At 44.4% G+C, this 17,947-nt stretch overlaps 1 protein-coding gene across 2 annotated transcripts in view; it reads right to left on the bottom strand.

The window, feature by feature from the left end:
- Positions 1–3,112, bottom strand: part of COG2 (component of oligomeric golgi complex 2) — a 50,225-nt gene extending 47,113 nt beyond the window's left edge. For both annotated transcript variants that reach the window (XM_035008435.1, XM_035008436.1), the window contains exon 1: positions 2,903–3,112. In XM_035008435.1, the coding sequence (XP_034864326.1) occupies positions 2,903–2,974 (72 nt within the window). In that variant the 5' untranslated portion in view covers positions 2,975–3,112. The remainder of the gene's footprint in view (positions 1–2,902) is intronic.
- Positions 3,113–17,947: the final 14,835 nt, after the last annotated feature.

Raw genomic sequence — 17,947 nt, 5'->3', positions numbered from 1 at the left:
GCCTCACCTGCCTATAGGTGGTCATGAAGCTGCATGAAGGGTCATCTAGGGAAAGGAGAGAGCACATGGCTGAGCCCATACCCAGCCATTAAATGGCTACCAGGAGGAGCATGATTATGCATAGAAGACACACCAGAGAGGTATGAAGAAAATCAGAAAGCAATGCAGAGCGTTTCGTCTACTGAGAGGTCAAGTAAGGAGACAGAAAAAGGTCTGCTGGACTGACTTACACCTAGTTAACTTTGGTAAGAACTTTTTAGTGGAACGGTGGGGGCTTAAAAGTGGAAGGTGAGAAAGTAAAGTCAACCCTTGAGCACTGGCTACAATGTGCAAGAATGACAGGGCAATATCTAGAGGCGGGAGGGTCAAGTGGAAGAGGCTAAAATAGGAGCGTGTGTGCAAGCAGATGGGAAGGAGTGCAGGGGAGAGGATCCTCACAGGGTCCTGGAAAGGCAGGAGGGCATGGACTCCCGAGCGAGGGTGGAGACTTAACCTGAGGAGGAAGGAGAGCCCCTCCACATACCAGGCGAGGAGGAGAAGGGTACAAATACAAGAATGGGACTGTGATCGGCAGAATGAAGGAGCTCCTGTATGACGGTTGCTATTTTTTCCGTACAACTGGAGATGAAATTGTATGTTGAGATGGAAGAGGAAGGCTAGGTAGGATGTCAACAGCACACCCACGTAAATGGGTCTACTTTATCTCTGTTATGCCACTTTCTCTCCCCTATTACCAATACCTTATGTCCTATTCATCTTAGATGGCTGTCAACCCTAAGGATTTTTGTATTTCCAAGCTGACAAAGTCTGATGTTGCCACCGCCTCTGCCCCAGGTGACTCCTCCCCATCTGCCACTCCTGCATCTTGATCACCTCCATCTTTCACATACCTTTCCCCTCCTCTGTATATCTCATTAGATCTCATAAAAACCATTAACATGACTTTTTAAGTAGTCTCCTGCCACCAGTCAGCTCCAATGCAACAGATATGACCATGAAACTTCCTGCTTTCAACCTGACTGTAACTCTGCAATGAATACTGACTGCATCAACGTAGACCCCCCTCACTGGAGCATCCAAGGTACAACTGGAAGCCCCACCCCACCTACCTTTCTACCTTCCCAGTCTCATTCCAAAACGTGCTGAATGAGACATATAGGTAGAACTATAACCCTGACAGCAAGCTCTCCACTCATCATTGCTGCCATGAAACTGTAACTTATAAAATATCTCTCTGAAGGAAACACAAAGTGCAAATAACCTTTATCTCCAGGTCCCACCCAGAAAATCAATAACATTTTACACAGAACAGCCGTTCTATGCATATTTCTTCTCTGTATGAAGTGGTCAGGTTCAGGAGCACTACAAATTGTCTGCTACATTCAGAAGTTTAAGAGCCATGAAAGAACATGGAGTTGCTAGCATTCTAGCCACTTTCCCAGTTTGCTCTCTCCCTACCTCTAAGTCCTACTTTACAACTTCTGTTTTGAGATTTCTATTTTCTGAAGCTGCTTTGACCAAAGGCATTCTGTCAGCTCACAGTGAGAAAATGGGGCTAGTAAGTCTGAGAAAATGCTGGTGTTAGGCCCAAAGGAAGCCTGAAGAAGTCCAAAGATGGACAAGCCACAGAGATTTCTGTGCTTTGAGATTAAGTCTCTGTGTGTGCCTTTTCTTCTTCCTTTGACCTCTCCTCATCATGTATCCTTAGTTAACAAAAGGTTTCTGGATCAGTGAATTCACTCTGTACTCTCTTTCAGACATTCCATTCAAGTTACACCTTTTATTACAGTGGTTTAGTAGAAACATCTCTGCACAAGAACAAGAGCATAATATTCCTGTCTAGACAGTCCTACACATTAGAAATGATACGGCTGCACTATGGAGGATCCCGGTATAAACACTTCTTAAAAGCCAGAGTTTGGGAGATGTGACCTGAAAGCAAATATCAAAAAGGGACTAGCTGGTTAACCCAAAAAAGAAACACAGTATGACTTGAAGTCATCAAAAAATAAGAAATTTAAACTCCCTCTTTCAAAATTTTAGGTGCCTACACAGCCAAAACGTTTTAACTTTTTAACACTGAAACCAGCTACTAAATCCCAATCCTTAGAAATTAAACATATATTTTTTGATAGTTTAAGTACAGACCCAGAGGGATACACAAAATAGATAAAGTTCCTCCGAGCTCTGTTTCAAATCTTGGACATTTTCAAGGCTATGCCTGACGAACCTTTATTGTCAATAAAATGTTTTCAGTTTAAATTTCTATTCTGTAAGTTTATGTGCTACAGTTATCTGCAGACCAGCTTCGAGTTGATTTATGAAGAGAAGTAGGGCAACTTTAGAAAAGGAGCTTGGTTTGCTTTGTAGTACTGCAACAGAATCAGTAAGGATAGTACAGTCTTTCAAATTTGTCATTCCAGGAGCTTTAGACGAAAGTTAGGCAAAAACCTTAGGTTAATTGCCTTTTTCACCCGACCCGATTTCTCGGTAAGTACATGCGTTCAGAAATGTGCTCAACACACACTCGCTGAGCTCTGAGGTGCAAGGCACTGGGAGGCGTCTGTCAGGCCAGGGGACCGGCGGTCTGACTGTTCCGCACGGTAACAGAATCGGGTCCTAACAGGGGCTCTTACGTTTAGCTCAAAACCACTTGCCCTGAACTTTCAGGCCTTTTCACTCAATGTGCACGATTTCACCGAAGTGCTTTCTCCAGGCTGCACCTACCAAACCTGAGGTCAAGAGACTCACTGCGAAGTGCAGCGAGGTCCCCGCCGAGGGCCCGTCCCGGGCGGGCAGAGCCCAGGAAGCCCGCAGGAGAAGCCGGAGGAGAGACCCCGGAGGGCAAAGGAGGGCAGGCCACCCACGGCCCGGCTCCGGGGAGAGGAGCCCTGGCGCGCACCTTCATGAACTCGTCCTTGTCGAAGCAGAGCGTGTCCGGCCCCTTGGGCAGGTTCATCCTACTTTTCTCCATCCCGCCGGCCGCCGCCTCTCAGCGCCGAGACTCGAGCGAGGAAGAAAAGTAAGAGGCGGCGCTCCCCGACGCTGCTACCGCAGCCACTGCCAGTCTCCACGGCACAGAAGGCACCGCTTCCGCCAACATGGCAGCGCCCGCGCCGCGGCCAATGAGCGAGGACGCCGCGGGCCCGCCTCCGCCTGCCGTCGCCAAGAGAGGCGCGCGGACCGCCGCCGCTGAGCCAGCAGCTGGTGCTGCCCCCGTGCGGCGGAGGGCGGCACTACGGCCTCGCGCACGTTGCTGCCGGGCCGCCCAGCTGCTGGCGAGGCCGGGCGAGCCCGGGAGGGGACGGGCGGGGAGGGCCAGGGGCACTGCCTCCCAACCCCACCATTTCCATCGGAAAATCGGCCTGCGAGGCTCTGCCAGTGTCTTCTCCCCGAGATTGTTCCGCGGGAAGCACAGCCGTGGCGGGACGCTGGCCCTTTGGTTCTGAGGCCGGTCTTCCAGAGTTGGGCACATCACCGTGTCAGTCCTCCGGTCCCCGCGCGCGGCCGCCGCTGCCGCCCGGGCGCTGAGGCCTCCGTGGGAGCCTGGCCTCCGCCCTTAGCCCCGGCCCCCACGGGCGACCGTAGCTTCTCCTCCCCTGGGCTCGGTTCCAGCGATCTGTAGGGAGGACGGCGGGCAGCTGGGCAGCTCCCTGCTCCACTTCGGGCTCAGCTCCAGGGTGGCCAGCCTCTGAGCACAAGTTTGGGTCCTCAAGGCTCTTAAAGGATCGCCTCGCTACCGGCTGACAAAACACAGCCGACAAATAGATGTGCGTGCATGTTAATTTCTAATCTAAGCCAGGAATAGGCGAAATTGTGTTTGTGTCCAGCATTGGTGCATTCGCCACATCTCCCTCCAATTTCTGAGACTCCCTCCTCCTCCCCCCATCCATCCCACATTTATTTTGAGATTTGCTTTCTTCTTCCCTTGCTCTCCCATTGTCCTCCCCTTAGTGTGAATGCCATGGTCAAATGATGATGATTCATTTCCCTTTTTTTTTTTTCTCCTTGAGAATCTGACAACTCAAACCACAAATCTCACTTCTCACTCTTCACCCGCAGCCTTGCTGTAATAAACCAGGCCTAGGCTGCTCCTCCCAATGCTGTGTTCTCCTAGAGATAACATTACCCTAATCGTCCTTATAAAGAGATGGAACAGTGGGAGACAATATCTTATAATGAGAGTCTTGTATTCAAGTCACTCCAAACTGGAAACAGGTCACTTTTTAAAGACGTAGGTATAGAATCTGAAACAATATATTCCTTAGCAGTGGGCCTGGCAAGCCTTGTTGAAGAAAATACTCCCAGCCAACACCCAGAAATACGAAAGAGAGGATGAGAGCTGGAATCTTATCTGGAGAAGCAGAATAAATTGCCAGAGGAACAATTATGAAAAGTACACTCTATGCCCTGTTATGTTCGTTTGGATATAGGGAATGAAAGCCTCATTATTTGGTCTTTGTTTACACTTATTATGAAAATTTTCAAACATACACAAAAGTGTGGAGAGCACAAGGATCCCGGCCCTTCCATGTACTTATCACTCGGCTTCCCCAATCCTCTGTTTCATATGCCCTCCTCCTACCACTGCCCCTGCAGGGCCACCGTGTTTTGTTATTTTTGTTTTTTTTTTTTTTTTTGGAGGGAGGAGGTCTGGAATATATTTTAAAGTAAATCCCAAACATCACATCATTCCCTGCTCCCCAAATACCTTGGTTTACACATCAAAGAAGAAGAAGGAGGAAGAGGAGGAGGGGAAGGAGAAGGAGGAGGGATGAAGAAGAAAAGATTTCTGTACAGGCCCACAATGCCAAAATCAACAGGTCTAATAAGCTATTCCGATCGACTCTGAGAGGCATGACTTTTAGCCCAGGGCCACACCGTTAATAAGTGACAAGTGCAAACTCAGGCAGCGCAAACTGCAACGCCCACACTCCTCACCAAGGCACCAAGAGAGGGGGCGAGGATGCGGGGCAGACCAAACAAAGATGTCTGGGACCCCCTGCCTGCCCTAAAGTCTAGCTGAGCTAGTAGTTGAACTGTTTCTTACCTTAACTGTAATTCCCTTCTGAAATTATTGCCGGGCCTTTGGTAAAGACATGAGCCTGAACTTGTGCAGCCTGGAGTGCTAATCCTGGGGATGCTGAAGGGAATAGGCACTAACAAAGAATGAAAATCTCTGCTGCCTGCTCTCCTCCCAGAAGTCGGTAGGGAACAGCCAAGGGTCAGTAGGGAACAGCCAAGACCCCAAACAGTGGGCTGCCACTTGGGGCCACAGACTGTGGCAGTGGTGCGGCCCACCAAAGCCAGGAGCAACAGGAAAGACCCCGGTTGCTAATGGAACACTCTGGGGAGGACAAAGGCAAGGTGGAGAGTAAGCTGAAACCTGCCCGAAGGACTTTGCCCTCAGCTTCCACTCGGAGCTGATATTCAGTTGGTACACACCATTTCAGCCACGCAAAGTTTGGCGACTAGCCTCTGGCCAGAGCCTGCTGTGTGTCCCCTGCCCTGAGCCCTTCCCAAGATCCCTACCCTGGCCTTGGGATCCAGCCATTGGAAGGCTAACACGTGGCTCGGCAGGGGTCCTCTGGCCAGCTTTCGGTTGGTTAGTTGTCTGTGCTGTTAAAGATTTGTCTACTGTTAAATGTCTGACTCTCATCTTTGGTGATGACACCTGTTTCATAGGAAACAGGAGCTGGAAGATTAAATTAAAAAGTAGATAAAAAGCTCTTCATCAGTGCCAGACATAATCAGCTGTCAGTATATCCTAATCTCTCCCCTCTTCTCTGACCTATACTTTCCTTAATGAGGAATGACACTTTAAGTTGACATTTTTTATCTTCAAGGCTCTCTCTCTATTCCCTAACTTGTCTCTCTTGCCTTCATTTCATCCTAAAGCTTGTGCCCACGACTTCATTTCTAAGTAAATATTAACCCCCTTTGACTTTGACTCTCTGGAAAATTCTCAGTTCCCTATTTTCGCTGGCATCATGACAGATCCCCATTTCTCCTTCCCACTCTTCTCTATTTATAGTTTTCACATTTTTGGCAGGTTTGCTACAGAACACTCAAAAATTGCAAAGAGAAATATTGTGCTCCGGAAATTCACACGAGCATTTTCTCCAATATCATCCTTATGTTCTTCTGATCCTCTCTTGAACTGTTGGACAGCCAACTCTTCTAGCAGCAACCAGAGTCATCCTTGTTCACTACTGTGGGAATGGAGGGTTTCCATTTTGACCTGCAGGCTGAGCCTATAGTCTGGTGGTCCTTGGGTGCCAGGATAGCAGGTGTGGGGCGGGAGAGACACAGAGGATAAGCATCATGGTAGCGGCCTCCATTCGACCAGGAAAGCTCACAATGAGCCAACAGGACCATTTCAACATCTTCTGTATTTTCGTTATACCCGGTTTCATTCCAGAGTGGATTTGAGGTCATTTGGTTTTTTTGTTTTGTTTTGTTTTGTTTTGTTTTAAAGATTTTATTTATTTATCTGAGAGAGAGAATGAGAGACAGAGAGCACCAGAGGGAAGAGGGCAGAGGGGGAAGCAGACCCCCTGCTGAGCAGGGAGCCTGATGTGGGACTCGATCCCGGGACTCCAGGATCATGACCTGAGCCGAAGGCAGTCGCTTAACCAACTGAGCCACCCAGGCGCCCCCATTTGGTTTGATTCTTAAATATTTCCCATTCCAACTAGAAAACAGAGTCATCCTAGGGGCTCCCAATCCTGCCTCAACTCCCTAATCAATTAGTACACTAAATCGGGTATGATGGTGCTGAAACATCCTTCCATGTCTATTTTATAACAGACTAACATTTTATTAGTTTTTTTTTTTTCAAACTAATAAGAATGATCGGGATAACTTTTTTTTTTTAAGACTTTATTTATTTATTTGACAGAGAGAGATACAGCGAGAGAAGGAACACAAGCAGGGGGAGTGGGAGAGGGAGAAGCAGTCTTCCCGCCGAGCGGGAAGCCCGATGTGGGGCTCGATCCCAGGACCCTGGGATCATGACCTGAGCCAAAGGCAGACGCTTAACGACTGAGCCACCCAGGCGCCCCGGGATAACTTTTTTTTTTAAGCATTATAGGGAAAAATCATGAAAGACTTTGAAATGAACCTAAAAGATTATAGTGTCTTCCAAGGGAAAACAGGTGTTGTCTCATGTACCCTTCTCGGCTAACTGATTCTGTGGGATATTCTGTGCCTTTCTTGTCTTTGAGCTATTTTGCAACTCCATAGATCATACATAATTGATATGGATGCAGATGATCTTGTCTAGAAATATGCAAATGAATTTTGTCCACTGGAAGTCCAGTTGACCCCCTTTCCTTTGGTAGAAGTCAATTTTGCATCCATTTGCATTCTATTTGCATACCTATTTGCATCTGTCAAAGCAAATTCATTTAAGTATTACTGATTGAATATGTGTCTGCTCTTCAGATTCTCTCTTGAAGTGGTGGTAACATCTTAGTGGTTCCCTTGTTAATGAATTAAATAAAATCTCTACAAGTGTTCATCTTATATTTGTAAAAGGTCATTATTTAATCTTTTCAAGACAATGATACATTAGCAGCATGTCAAATAATAAATTGTGGTAGGATTCTGGTAAATGCAAAGTGCAGAGAAATCAAATCAGAGCGGATTTTAGAATTACCTTCTGTGTGGCCAGGCTATGCCAGAGGGGGAGAATGCATGAAGCTCAAAGACCTGGCATCTGCTCCTGAGCAGTTACAACCATCTGTGTTGACATTGGCATGCCTGACAAATGTATACGACTTTCCCATCGGTGTTTCTCGGGGTTCAGTTAACCTTTCTCTTCCATGCTACTCTCCCCTGCAGTGATATCAACTGGGCCCTTGGTTTCAGCTCCCATTCCCTAGCCAACACTTCTCCCATCGATTCACCACCATCTGTTTCTTTCCTCCCCACCAGACCCATGTAACCGACCACCTACTTGTGCTATTTCACTGTGATGTTCCACCCGTGCCTCAAAACTCAGCATGTTCTAAACTTGATTCACTGTCTTTTCTGAAAGACTGGCTTATCCTCCTTCATTTTGTTTCTTTGGAAATGGCTCCACCAATGCCAGAGGCATGGACTAGAAACCCAGGAATCAATCATACAACTGAGCCAACCTGCTGTACTTTAAAACACTTGACCACAAACCTCCAGTGGGTACTCAACACTGACTTCAAACTCCCTTGTCTCTCCAGTGGGTTTGCTTTCCCTCTAATGGATGACCATTTCACACCTTCAAGACGTGCCTCAACACCCTCCACCCCCACCTCTTCTGAACAATGCCCCTTCACTCTCAGTTCCTGTCCTACGGTCACACTTCAAGAAAATAAAAGCCACTTGGGCAGGAATTCCCTTATCTTACCGCCATCAAATCAAATCTATACCTGCATTTGTATCCATTTTTATTTGGTTTTAAACATTTACTCAATAAATATTTAGTAAGTACCTACTATGTACTACATACTGCCCTGAGTGTTTGTAAATCTGTGGTGAACAACACAGAAAAGTCCCTGGCGTCATGGAATTTACATGGTAATTGGAGAAATGTACAAGAAACACAGAAAGAGCTGAAGATAGAGCAGGGTTATTGAGAAGAGCAGGGAGAGAATATCCTAGGGGAATATGGGCCCCTGCTCTAACCCACCCACCTGGGTCCCCTTCCTTGTGCTTAGGATTCACTCCCTCCAGCCCTCACCAGGACTCCACTCCCAGGGTTAACATCGAGGTCTTTTCTAATGGATCCTTCCAGTCAGCATACAAATGACCTTTGTCTTAAAAATAAAAGAAAAAGAAAAAAACCCAAAGACTTCCTTTGACCTTATATCTTCCTACAACAACCTCTGTATTTCTTTCCCCATCTCATTCCCAGCATAACTTGTAAAATATTTGTCTACAGCTGTGGGTACCCTATTAGCATACCATGTCCCCAAGGATACTTGAAAAATCTCTAAAGAATCCTTGTGTGAAGATCATTTTAAGGGAGTCTATTTCCAAATCCAAACTCCATGTATGCTCTGTAGTATAGCTGATATGCCCAAGGATGGGTCTGATATCACGATACTCCTCTCGCTTCCTGCAAGAACAGCACAATCCTCCCAAATCTTATTACAGCATAGGTATCATGGGCTGATATACCAAAGTTGAAATACCAGTTTTGTTTCAAATAACGTCCTTCTGTGGGTAATCCTGGGGCTCCACCTTTGGGGCTTCCTCTCCTTAATAAGGGTGAAGGTTAGCATTGGAAAGAGGGTATTTGGGCAGATGTTTAAGTGCTCTGAAATCAGAAAAACAATCAGCTTGGGTTAGTGACACTGATTCCTTTATATTTACATTAAACTATATATTTTTAGGGACATAATAGGAAAAAACAAAAGTAAGCATTTTAATGGTTTCTTTCCATTCCAGTGTAGTTTGGTAAATAAAATAACAGAAAACTAGGTTGTCCTGCTTTTAAAAATATCAAATTGTAGCAGGAAAATGTTATTCCAATGAAGTCAATCCTTTCTTACTTCATTTTTTTTAAATGCTTAACATTTTCAATGCCTAGTTAATAAAATATACATAAACCGCAATGAAAAGTTTATGACTAAAAATTTCAGATGTCCACTTAAAAATGTGCAAGGTGCATGAATTCTCGTAGGGGGTCTGTGCACCATATGCGCCTACTTCTAGCAAACATGGACATACACTCTGTGTCTCTAGGTTCCAGCTTCCTTAGTGCCCTCTTAGTCACGTGGTTTCTCTTCCTACCATCCTGGACCTATATTCTCAAACTGCTTCTCTAACTCATCTCTGCACCTTTGAAGAGCTTGATTCTGGGTCTTCTGTAGCCATGCTCGATCAGGGTTTCACAACCTGGCACTCTTGACACTTTGGTGGATTATTCTCTGCTGTGGGGCTGTCCTGCGCACTGCTTGATGGTTAGCAGCATCTCTGGTCTCTAGCCACTAGATGCCGGTAGCACCAACCCAGTTGTGACCACCAAAAATGTCTCTGGATATTGTTCAATCTACCCTGGGAGCAAAACCCCCTGCCTCCCAGTCCCAGTGTCCAGCTGCCTGCAGCATTTCTCCATGAATATGTAACAGGAGTCTTATTTTCACCATGATTTCTAACCTTCTCTTTTCCCAGCCTCCCCAACTTAGTAAATGGCATCCCCACTTACCTACTGGCTAAAGCCTCAGCCCCTGGGGTGAGTTCCCTCTTTCCCTTATCTCCTATCTAATCCATCAGCAAAGCCAATTGATTTTACCTCCAAAACAGAAGTCAGACTTGATCACTGCTCTTCATATCCACCGCTCCCATTTGAATCCAAACCCTGAAATTTTTTTGCACTTCAAATACTGCTAACAGGCTTTGGTCCCACAACTACACCTACACAGACATTTTACAAGACGCTAATCACCACCACATTGCCCAATCCAATGATTAATTCTCAGATCTCAAATGATTCAACCCATCAGTCCTAAATGACACAGAAGTCCCTTCACTTCTCTCGAAATATTCTATTTCATTCATCGAGATTTTGGCTCTCCCTTCTTCTTCCACAATTGTCAGTGATGGCTCCTTTCTTTGCTGGGTTCTCTTGAGCTTCCTGACCTTTAAACATCAGTCCTGTGCTCTGGGACTCAGACCTTCAGTCTGAATTTTCTGTTGTGTGAAAAAACAAAATTCAACTGAGTAAATTTTAAAGAACCTATTGGCTTTATTCAATGATTCATGAAATGGGGAGTATCTGATCTAGCAGATTGAAAGGACCTCCAAGGAGCTGTACAAAATGAAAGACTTTTATAGGCAGAAGGGAGGAGGAGCAAGGAAGTCACATTAGGCAAAAAAGCAGGTTGGTAATGGCAAGGTGACTTTGCTTCAGGGGATGGCGGGGTCTGTCAGGCAGATGACATAACAAGTGAGGATCAGGTGGGGCCTGATTGACTGGTTTCAGATTCCATTTCTGGGAGAGCTGAAATCATAATTAAGTCTTGGTTGGGTGACGTGGGCCTTAGCATAAACAACTCCATTTTGGGCCCGTTGTCTTGTTTGTAATAGTTACTGCATAACAAATAATAGCAAGTTTAGTAGCTTTAAACAACTCAGTTTATTATCTTACCATTTCTGTCTGTCAGGAGGCCAGGCACAGCTTAATTGGGGTCCTCTGCTCGGGGTCTCACTCAAAGGCGAAGAGAAGGTGTCAACCAGGCCATGTTTTCACCTGCAGGCTCCACTGGGGAAGACTGCTTCCAAACTCACTCAGGTTGTTGGCAGAACTCATTTCCTTGCACCTGCATGGTTTAGTGGGCAGTTGGGGGGAGATTCTCCTGGCTGTTAACTAGAGACTATCCTCAGCTCCCAGAGGCCACCTGCTGTTTCCTGCCATATGACTCTCTCCACACGTGGCTCAAAATATGGCTCTTTGCTTCTCAAAGGCCAGCAGGATAGCCTCTCACTCCAGTCAGTAAAAACGGTCTGATTTAATATAATACGATCATAATAGTGACATCCCCTTACCTTGCCAAATTCTACTGGTTAAAAGCAAATCCTAGGTCCTGTCCACACTCCCGTCCACACTCACAAGACAAACACCAGGGGACAGATATTCACGAAGCTGCCTGAGCATGCTGCCGAGCACACCTCTGTCCATACTCACTGCGTAGGTCAGTCCATCCCTTCTCAGGGCTGGAAATATCACCTATATCCTAATGATGCTCATATTTATGTCTCCAGCCTGGACCTCATCCCTGCACTCCGAACTCATGTATTCAACTGCCTGCTTGGCCTCCCCATGTGGATTCAACCGCCCTCTCCAGTGTAACATCTCCCAAACCAAACACCTGTTTCCCATCAAACTGGCTTCTCCTGTAGTCTTTCCCATCTTAGCAAATGGCAACTTCATTGTTCCAGTGCCTCGGGCCCCCCAAATCGTAAAACCATCCCAACTCATCTTTTCCACATGCTCTGCACTTAATATATCTACAAGTCCTGTGTGTTTTGCCTTCACAATACACCCAGAATCTCACCACTTCTCCCCACACCTGCATCTACCACTCTGGTCTGGGCCAATACCCCCTCTCACCCAGATTGGTGGTCCTCAACCAGGAGAGTTTTGTGCACCTGCCCCCCAGGGGACTTTGACAGGGTCTGGAGACGCTTTTGGTTGTCACACTGGTGGAAAGGGTGCTATCTAGTGGTCAGAGGCCAGGAGCCCTGCTAAACACCATGCAGTGCACAGGACAGTCCCCCACGGCAAAAATTTATGTGGCCCAAAATGTCAACGGTACAGAAGTCATGAAATCTCAATCTACATTAATGTAAATAGCCTCCTAACTTGTCTCCTGCCTCCACCCTTGCTCCCCATCCCACAAGTCTGTTCTGCACACAGTAGCCTGAGTGATTCTTTTCTAATCTGAGTCAAGTCAAGCCTCTTCAAAACCATCCAAGGGCTTCTCTTCTGGCACTAAGTTAAAGGCAAAGCTTAAAATGGCCTTTGAGGCCTTATGTGATCTGACCCCACTACCTTCCTTACCTATCTCTTACCACTTGCCCTCTTGCTCATTTTTTGTCCAGCATTATTGGTCACCATGTCATTCCTTAAACACACCAGATGTGCTCCCACCTTGAGCTTGCTGTTGGCTTTGTTTGGAATGCTCTTCTCCCAATAGCACAACTGTTCATTCCTTAATTTCCTCCAGGTCTTTGCTCAAATGAGGGGGACTTCCCTGACACAATCCTATAGAAAATACCAACCTGCTCCCTTGTACCTCCACCCTCTATGTCCCCTTACTCAGCTTTACTGAGTCAACACCTGATATATATGTATATTTATTTGCTTATTTTCTCACTCAACAACTAAAATGGAAGCTCCATGAGGGCAGCAAATTTATTTAGTCTCTTGTTAACTATTTTATCTTTAGGGTCTAGAACAGTAGTAGGTGTTCCATAAATATTGAAGAATGATTTGTTTCTATTTTTGCCTTCATTCTATCCATTCTCTACACAGCAGCCAAAGTGACCTTTTAAAAATGCAAAAGGAATCCCATGACCACCCTCCACCTACCAGTGTAAAACCCTTCAATGGCTTTTCATTGTGCTCAAGCCCCAGTTGACAATCTACAGACCAGGCCAGATTAAGATTTCAGAGTTCTCAATCACCGAAAAGATTATGGTGTCGTCACCACCAGAGATCATTTTAAAATTTTTAAATATTAGATCCCAAAGTAAGTGTATTAAAAGCCTACTAATTTTGGGTTTCACAAATTCAGATTTCACAAAATCTCATAATCTTCTCACCTTGTGTATGTTTAATCTTTCCACTGCCCCTTTTTCTCTTCTGTTTCAGGCACTCACCATACTCTGCCGGAATTACTATAATAGCCTTCCAATTTGTTGTCTCATCTCCAGCCATATGCCTCTCTACCTCCCCTCCCCACACCAAGTCATCCTCTAAACTTATTCCAAGATGTTCACTATAAAATGCACATCTCATTATGTCCTTCTCCTACAGAAAATTAGTATCTCCTAAGGATGTGCAAATTTCCTTGGTGTGGGATTTTTGCAAGAACCTTTGGTAGCAAGTGACAGCAATCTAAAGAAAACTGGATTGAACAAAAGGGGAAAAGCCAACAAACAAAACAAAACAAAGGAATGTTCAGGTTCATGTAGGGAAGGATACCCTGGTAGTTCATAAAATCAAAAGAAGAGCTGCAGAACTAAAATTTCAGAATCAAGAACTAGGGACTGAAAACCAGCAAAAACACTTTTCTCTCTGTCCATGTCTCATGTTTACTTGTCTCCATGTGGCTGCTTTCTTCTCTGATCAGAGTTTCTTCAAGTGTCGGGGAAGATGGCATTGTCCACTCCTGAATCCCATCCAGCAAGGCCCGCAACTACGCTAAAAAGAGAACCTCTCCTTCCCGTCATTTACATATCAACCAGGGAGACTCTGATTGGTTCTATTGCTGTCAGGTGGACCAATCACTGTGTGTGTTTATATGTGTGCCCCTCCCCCCAGACTACATAAAGCATGGGAGAAATTACCCAGAGGGAACAGCATTCAGTCCCCAGAAAGAGGAAGATGAGAAGGCACAGTGGTCAGGGACGACACATAGCCAATAGTTTCCACCATTTACGTGATCTCTTCAATTCCACTTTTATCCGCTCCTTCCTCCTGTTCTGTGCTTGAGCCGCAGTGACCCACTGTAAATTCTTGGATGGCTTTGGCTTTCTCTTACCTGCAGCTGGCCACACTTACTGTGCTCTGTGCCTAAAACACTATTTGCTGGCTTGTGATACAAAGATAATACTTCCAAACGTTCTTCACACATCGTACACCTCGTACATCACCTCCTCCTGGAAGTCTTTGTTTGGACTTCTGGGTTTTATTATTATTTAGGGATAGTAAGGCCAACAGACCAGGAGACCATTGCCATTGAAAAGATAGTTGGTTGCTCACAGATCCCAGAAGGAGGGGGCACGCCAAGCCACCAGGGAGGGGTGGGGGAGGACACAGGGAAGCACCAGGGTCTGTCAGGATGGGACTGAGGGTAAGAGCCTTTATTGTGGTTTCTGTAGGAAGGAATGGGGGAAGCAGGGAGAGCAGGTTAGGACTGGCTGACTTGAACACTTTCAGCAGGAGCTGGGGTATAGGGGCTGTCCCTGGTTGTCTGATACCTGGCCTTGGGGTGATTAGGACCCTGAGTATGAGCTCCACAGAGGAGATGGTCAGGGATTCAGACTCTGGATTCATTGCTTTGCATTTAAAAAGCACACTCCCAGGAGAGTTGGTAACTCTCTGGAGGAATTGACCAACCCTGGGAGGGGCAGTCCTTCCAGCATCAGCAAGAACTCTTGATTGTCAAAGCATCAGAACACAGAAAATAAAAGACATGGTTACTTGTCTTCCCTGATATTTTTTTTCTTTTTAAACTTATTTTATTTAAATTCAATTAGTTAACATATAGTATATTAATAGTTTCTAATACAGAGTTCAGTTATTCTTCCCTGATATTTTTTTCACCCTCTTCCCCTAAATCAGGTTTCTGTGTCTCTTCTCTATGATCCCATAATAATTTGTGCATATTTCTGTCATTGCAAGGGGACAGCACCAACAACGGTATCCCAAACAGCTCCAGCAAACTTTGACCTTCAAATTCCTTCTAGGGAAGGAGGTGAGAACTTTAAGTCATTTTAATTTTGATGTAATGGATATGGGACCTCATTTTATGCGGATAGTCTGTAAGCCCACACATTTAGTCTTCACTCATGTGTCTTAAAAATATTTTTATTCACATTTTTTATTAAAATGATGACAACAACACTCGAGGTGTGCTATCTTCTGAATTTCCACCACCACATTTACTTATGCAGCCATTATTCATTTACCCTCATGCAGACTACTGAATACATTTTTTCCTCTGCATTATTGTGCCTATATTGGACCTTCCAAATACACAATTAATTAGGAAAATTTAAACTCTGAATCACTCTTTTAAAAAATTCAGGCCTGTGAATATCCGTGCATATAAAATCGAAACTATATGCGTGAATATATAATTAATTAACCCTCACACTGCTGGCTATATGGTGCCTTATTATCTTTATATGATGCCTGTATGTGGATTAGGAAAAGAAGCTCCTTCCTTTGGGCGGATGCAGCTCTGTGCTGTGCAGACTGCTTGGGGAGCAAAGCATAGGTTTTTAGCCTAAAGTGTCTCTTTCTGATAACCCTTAAAACCTTAGGCAAAGATGCTAAATGTGCGCTATGTTGCTCCAATGGGTGTGTTTCGATTCCTATTCTTCCCTGGGATATTCATGCTGTCTATGTATGGGACATGATAGCCATTATACAATAGCAAGTGAGGGACTAACACATCACAGTGTAAATTTCAGCTGCTTTAATAAAATGTTCATGTTTCTGTTTGGGAATGTGAACACGTATTTGATGTTCTTTTTTTTTTTTTTTAAGATTTTATTTATTTATTTGAGAGAGAGAGAATGAGAAAGAGAGAGCACATGAGAGGGGGGAGGGTCAGAGGGAGAAGCAGACCCCCTGCTGAGCAAGGAGCCCGAAATGGGACTCAATCCCGGGACTCCAGGATCATGACCTGAGCCGAAGGCAGTCGCTTAACCAACTGAGCCACCCAGGCGCCCACGTATTTGATGTTCTTAGTGATTCAACTTTGAAGCAAAGATTTTTATCATCTCTTCTTCAAACCTTTGGGTTAAATTAAGGAGTGCCCTGAGATTTTAAGGCAAATTGTCATGAGTCAGCATTTATCTACAATTGCTTACCTTTATAATCAAAATTTTCTGAAGAAATATAAGTAAACACAAAATAAAACACAGATATGGTTTGGATGCTGACTCAAATTGTCAATCATACCTGCTGATTAAACATTTTTTTATCCCCCCAGGTGATTGACTATATTAAGTAGATACTATACATTTGCAGTTATAAAATAAATCTATAGTAATAAAATATACTTTCATTGTTTTTTACATTAATGGATTTTAGTTAATTTTTCCCTATTTTTTAAAAAAGAATTTATTTAGGTTCTGCTATAGACTGTTTGTCCCCCCTCAAATTCATATGTTAGAACCCTGATCCCCAGTGTAATGACACTTACAGATAGGCCTTTGGGAGGTTATTAGGTCATGAGGGTGGGGCCCTAATAATGGGATTAGTGCCCTTGTGGGAAGAGACAGGAGAGAGCTAAATTCCTCTTTCTCTGATCTCCAACATTAGTGCTGAATTATATTCCATTGTATGGTTGTACCATAGTTCATTTATCCATTTACCTACTGAAAGACATCTTGCATTTTCCAAGTTTTAGCAATTATGAATAAAGCTGCTATCAATATTTTTGTGGGGGCGCCTGGGTGGCTCAGTTGGTTAAGCGTCTGCCTTTGGCTCAGGTCATGATCCCAGGGTCCTGGGATTGAGCCCCGCATTGGGCTCCCTGCTCAGTGGGGAGCCTGCTTCTCCCTCTCCCGCTCTCCCTGCTTGTGTCTCTCTCTCTCAAATAAATAAAATATTTTAAAAAAATAAATATTTTTGTGTAGGTTCTTGTGTGGACATACGTTTTCAGCTCATTTGGGCAAATACTAAGAAGCATGATTGCTGGATCTTATGATAAGAATATGTTTAGTCTTGTAAGAAATTGCAAAATCGCCTTGCTAAGTGGCTGTACCATTTTGCATTCCCACCAGCAATGAATGAGGGTCCCTGTTGCTCCACATCCTCGCCAGAATTTGGGGTTGTCAGTGTTTTGAAGTTTTGCCATTCTGATAGGAGTGCAGTGGCATTGTTGTTAATTTGCACTTCCCTAATGACAAATGATATTGAGCATCTTCTCATTTGCTATTTTCTATCTGTAGATCTTAGGTAATAAACTGTCTGTTCAGGTCTTTTGCTCATTTTCTAATCGGGTTATTTGCTTTCTTATTGTTGAGTTTTAAGAGTTCTTTGTATATTTCAGATACCAATTCTTTATCAGATATGTGTTTTGCAAATACTTTCACCCAGTCTGTGACTTATCTTCCCATTCTCTTGATTAGCTGGTATTTTTGTTCAAAAAAAAAAAAAGAAAAGGGATGCCATTGATTTAAAAGTTGAAAAGTTCTGTTTTGTTTTTTCCAAGTATAGGCAAATCTCATTATTTTACTGATAAAGTTTCATTAGAAGTTAAGTGTTCACAAAAGACATACAGAGAATATGGTAAAACCAGGGCTAGGACTTGTGTCCCTAAATACCATGTGATGATTCTTTCTTCTATTCTCTTCTATTAAACATTTTCTTTACTCTTCTTTCTTACAAGATGATGAGACACAATCATGAATGCCAGGATTCATCCCTAAATTAATCTATGGCTTTCCCTTTGCACAATCCTTTAGCCATTGAGAATTCTGCTCAATAGATTTCAAGGTGACA

The sequence above is a fragment of the Mirounga leonina genome, unplaced genomic scaffold (assembly GCF_011800145.1).
Source record: "Mirounga leonina isolate KUSES-001 unplaced genomic scaffold, KU_Mleo_1.0 Mir_152, whole genome shotgun sequence".
Classification (NCBI taxonomy): domain Eukaryota; kingdom Metazoa; phylum Chordata; class Mammalia; order Carnivora; family Phocidae; genus Mirounga; species Mirounga leonina.
The sequence above is the reverse complement of the archived record's forward strand: the minus strand, read 5'-3'. Positions and strand labels throughout refer to the sequence as shown.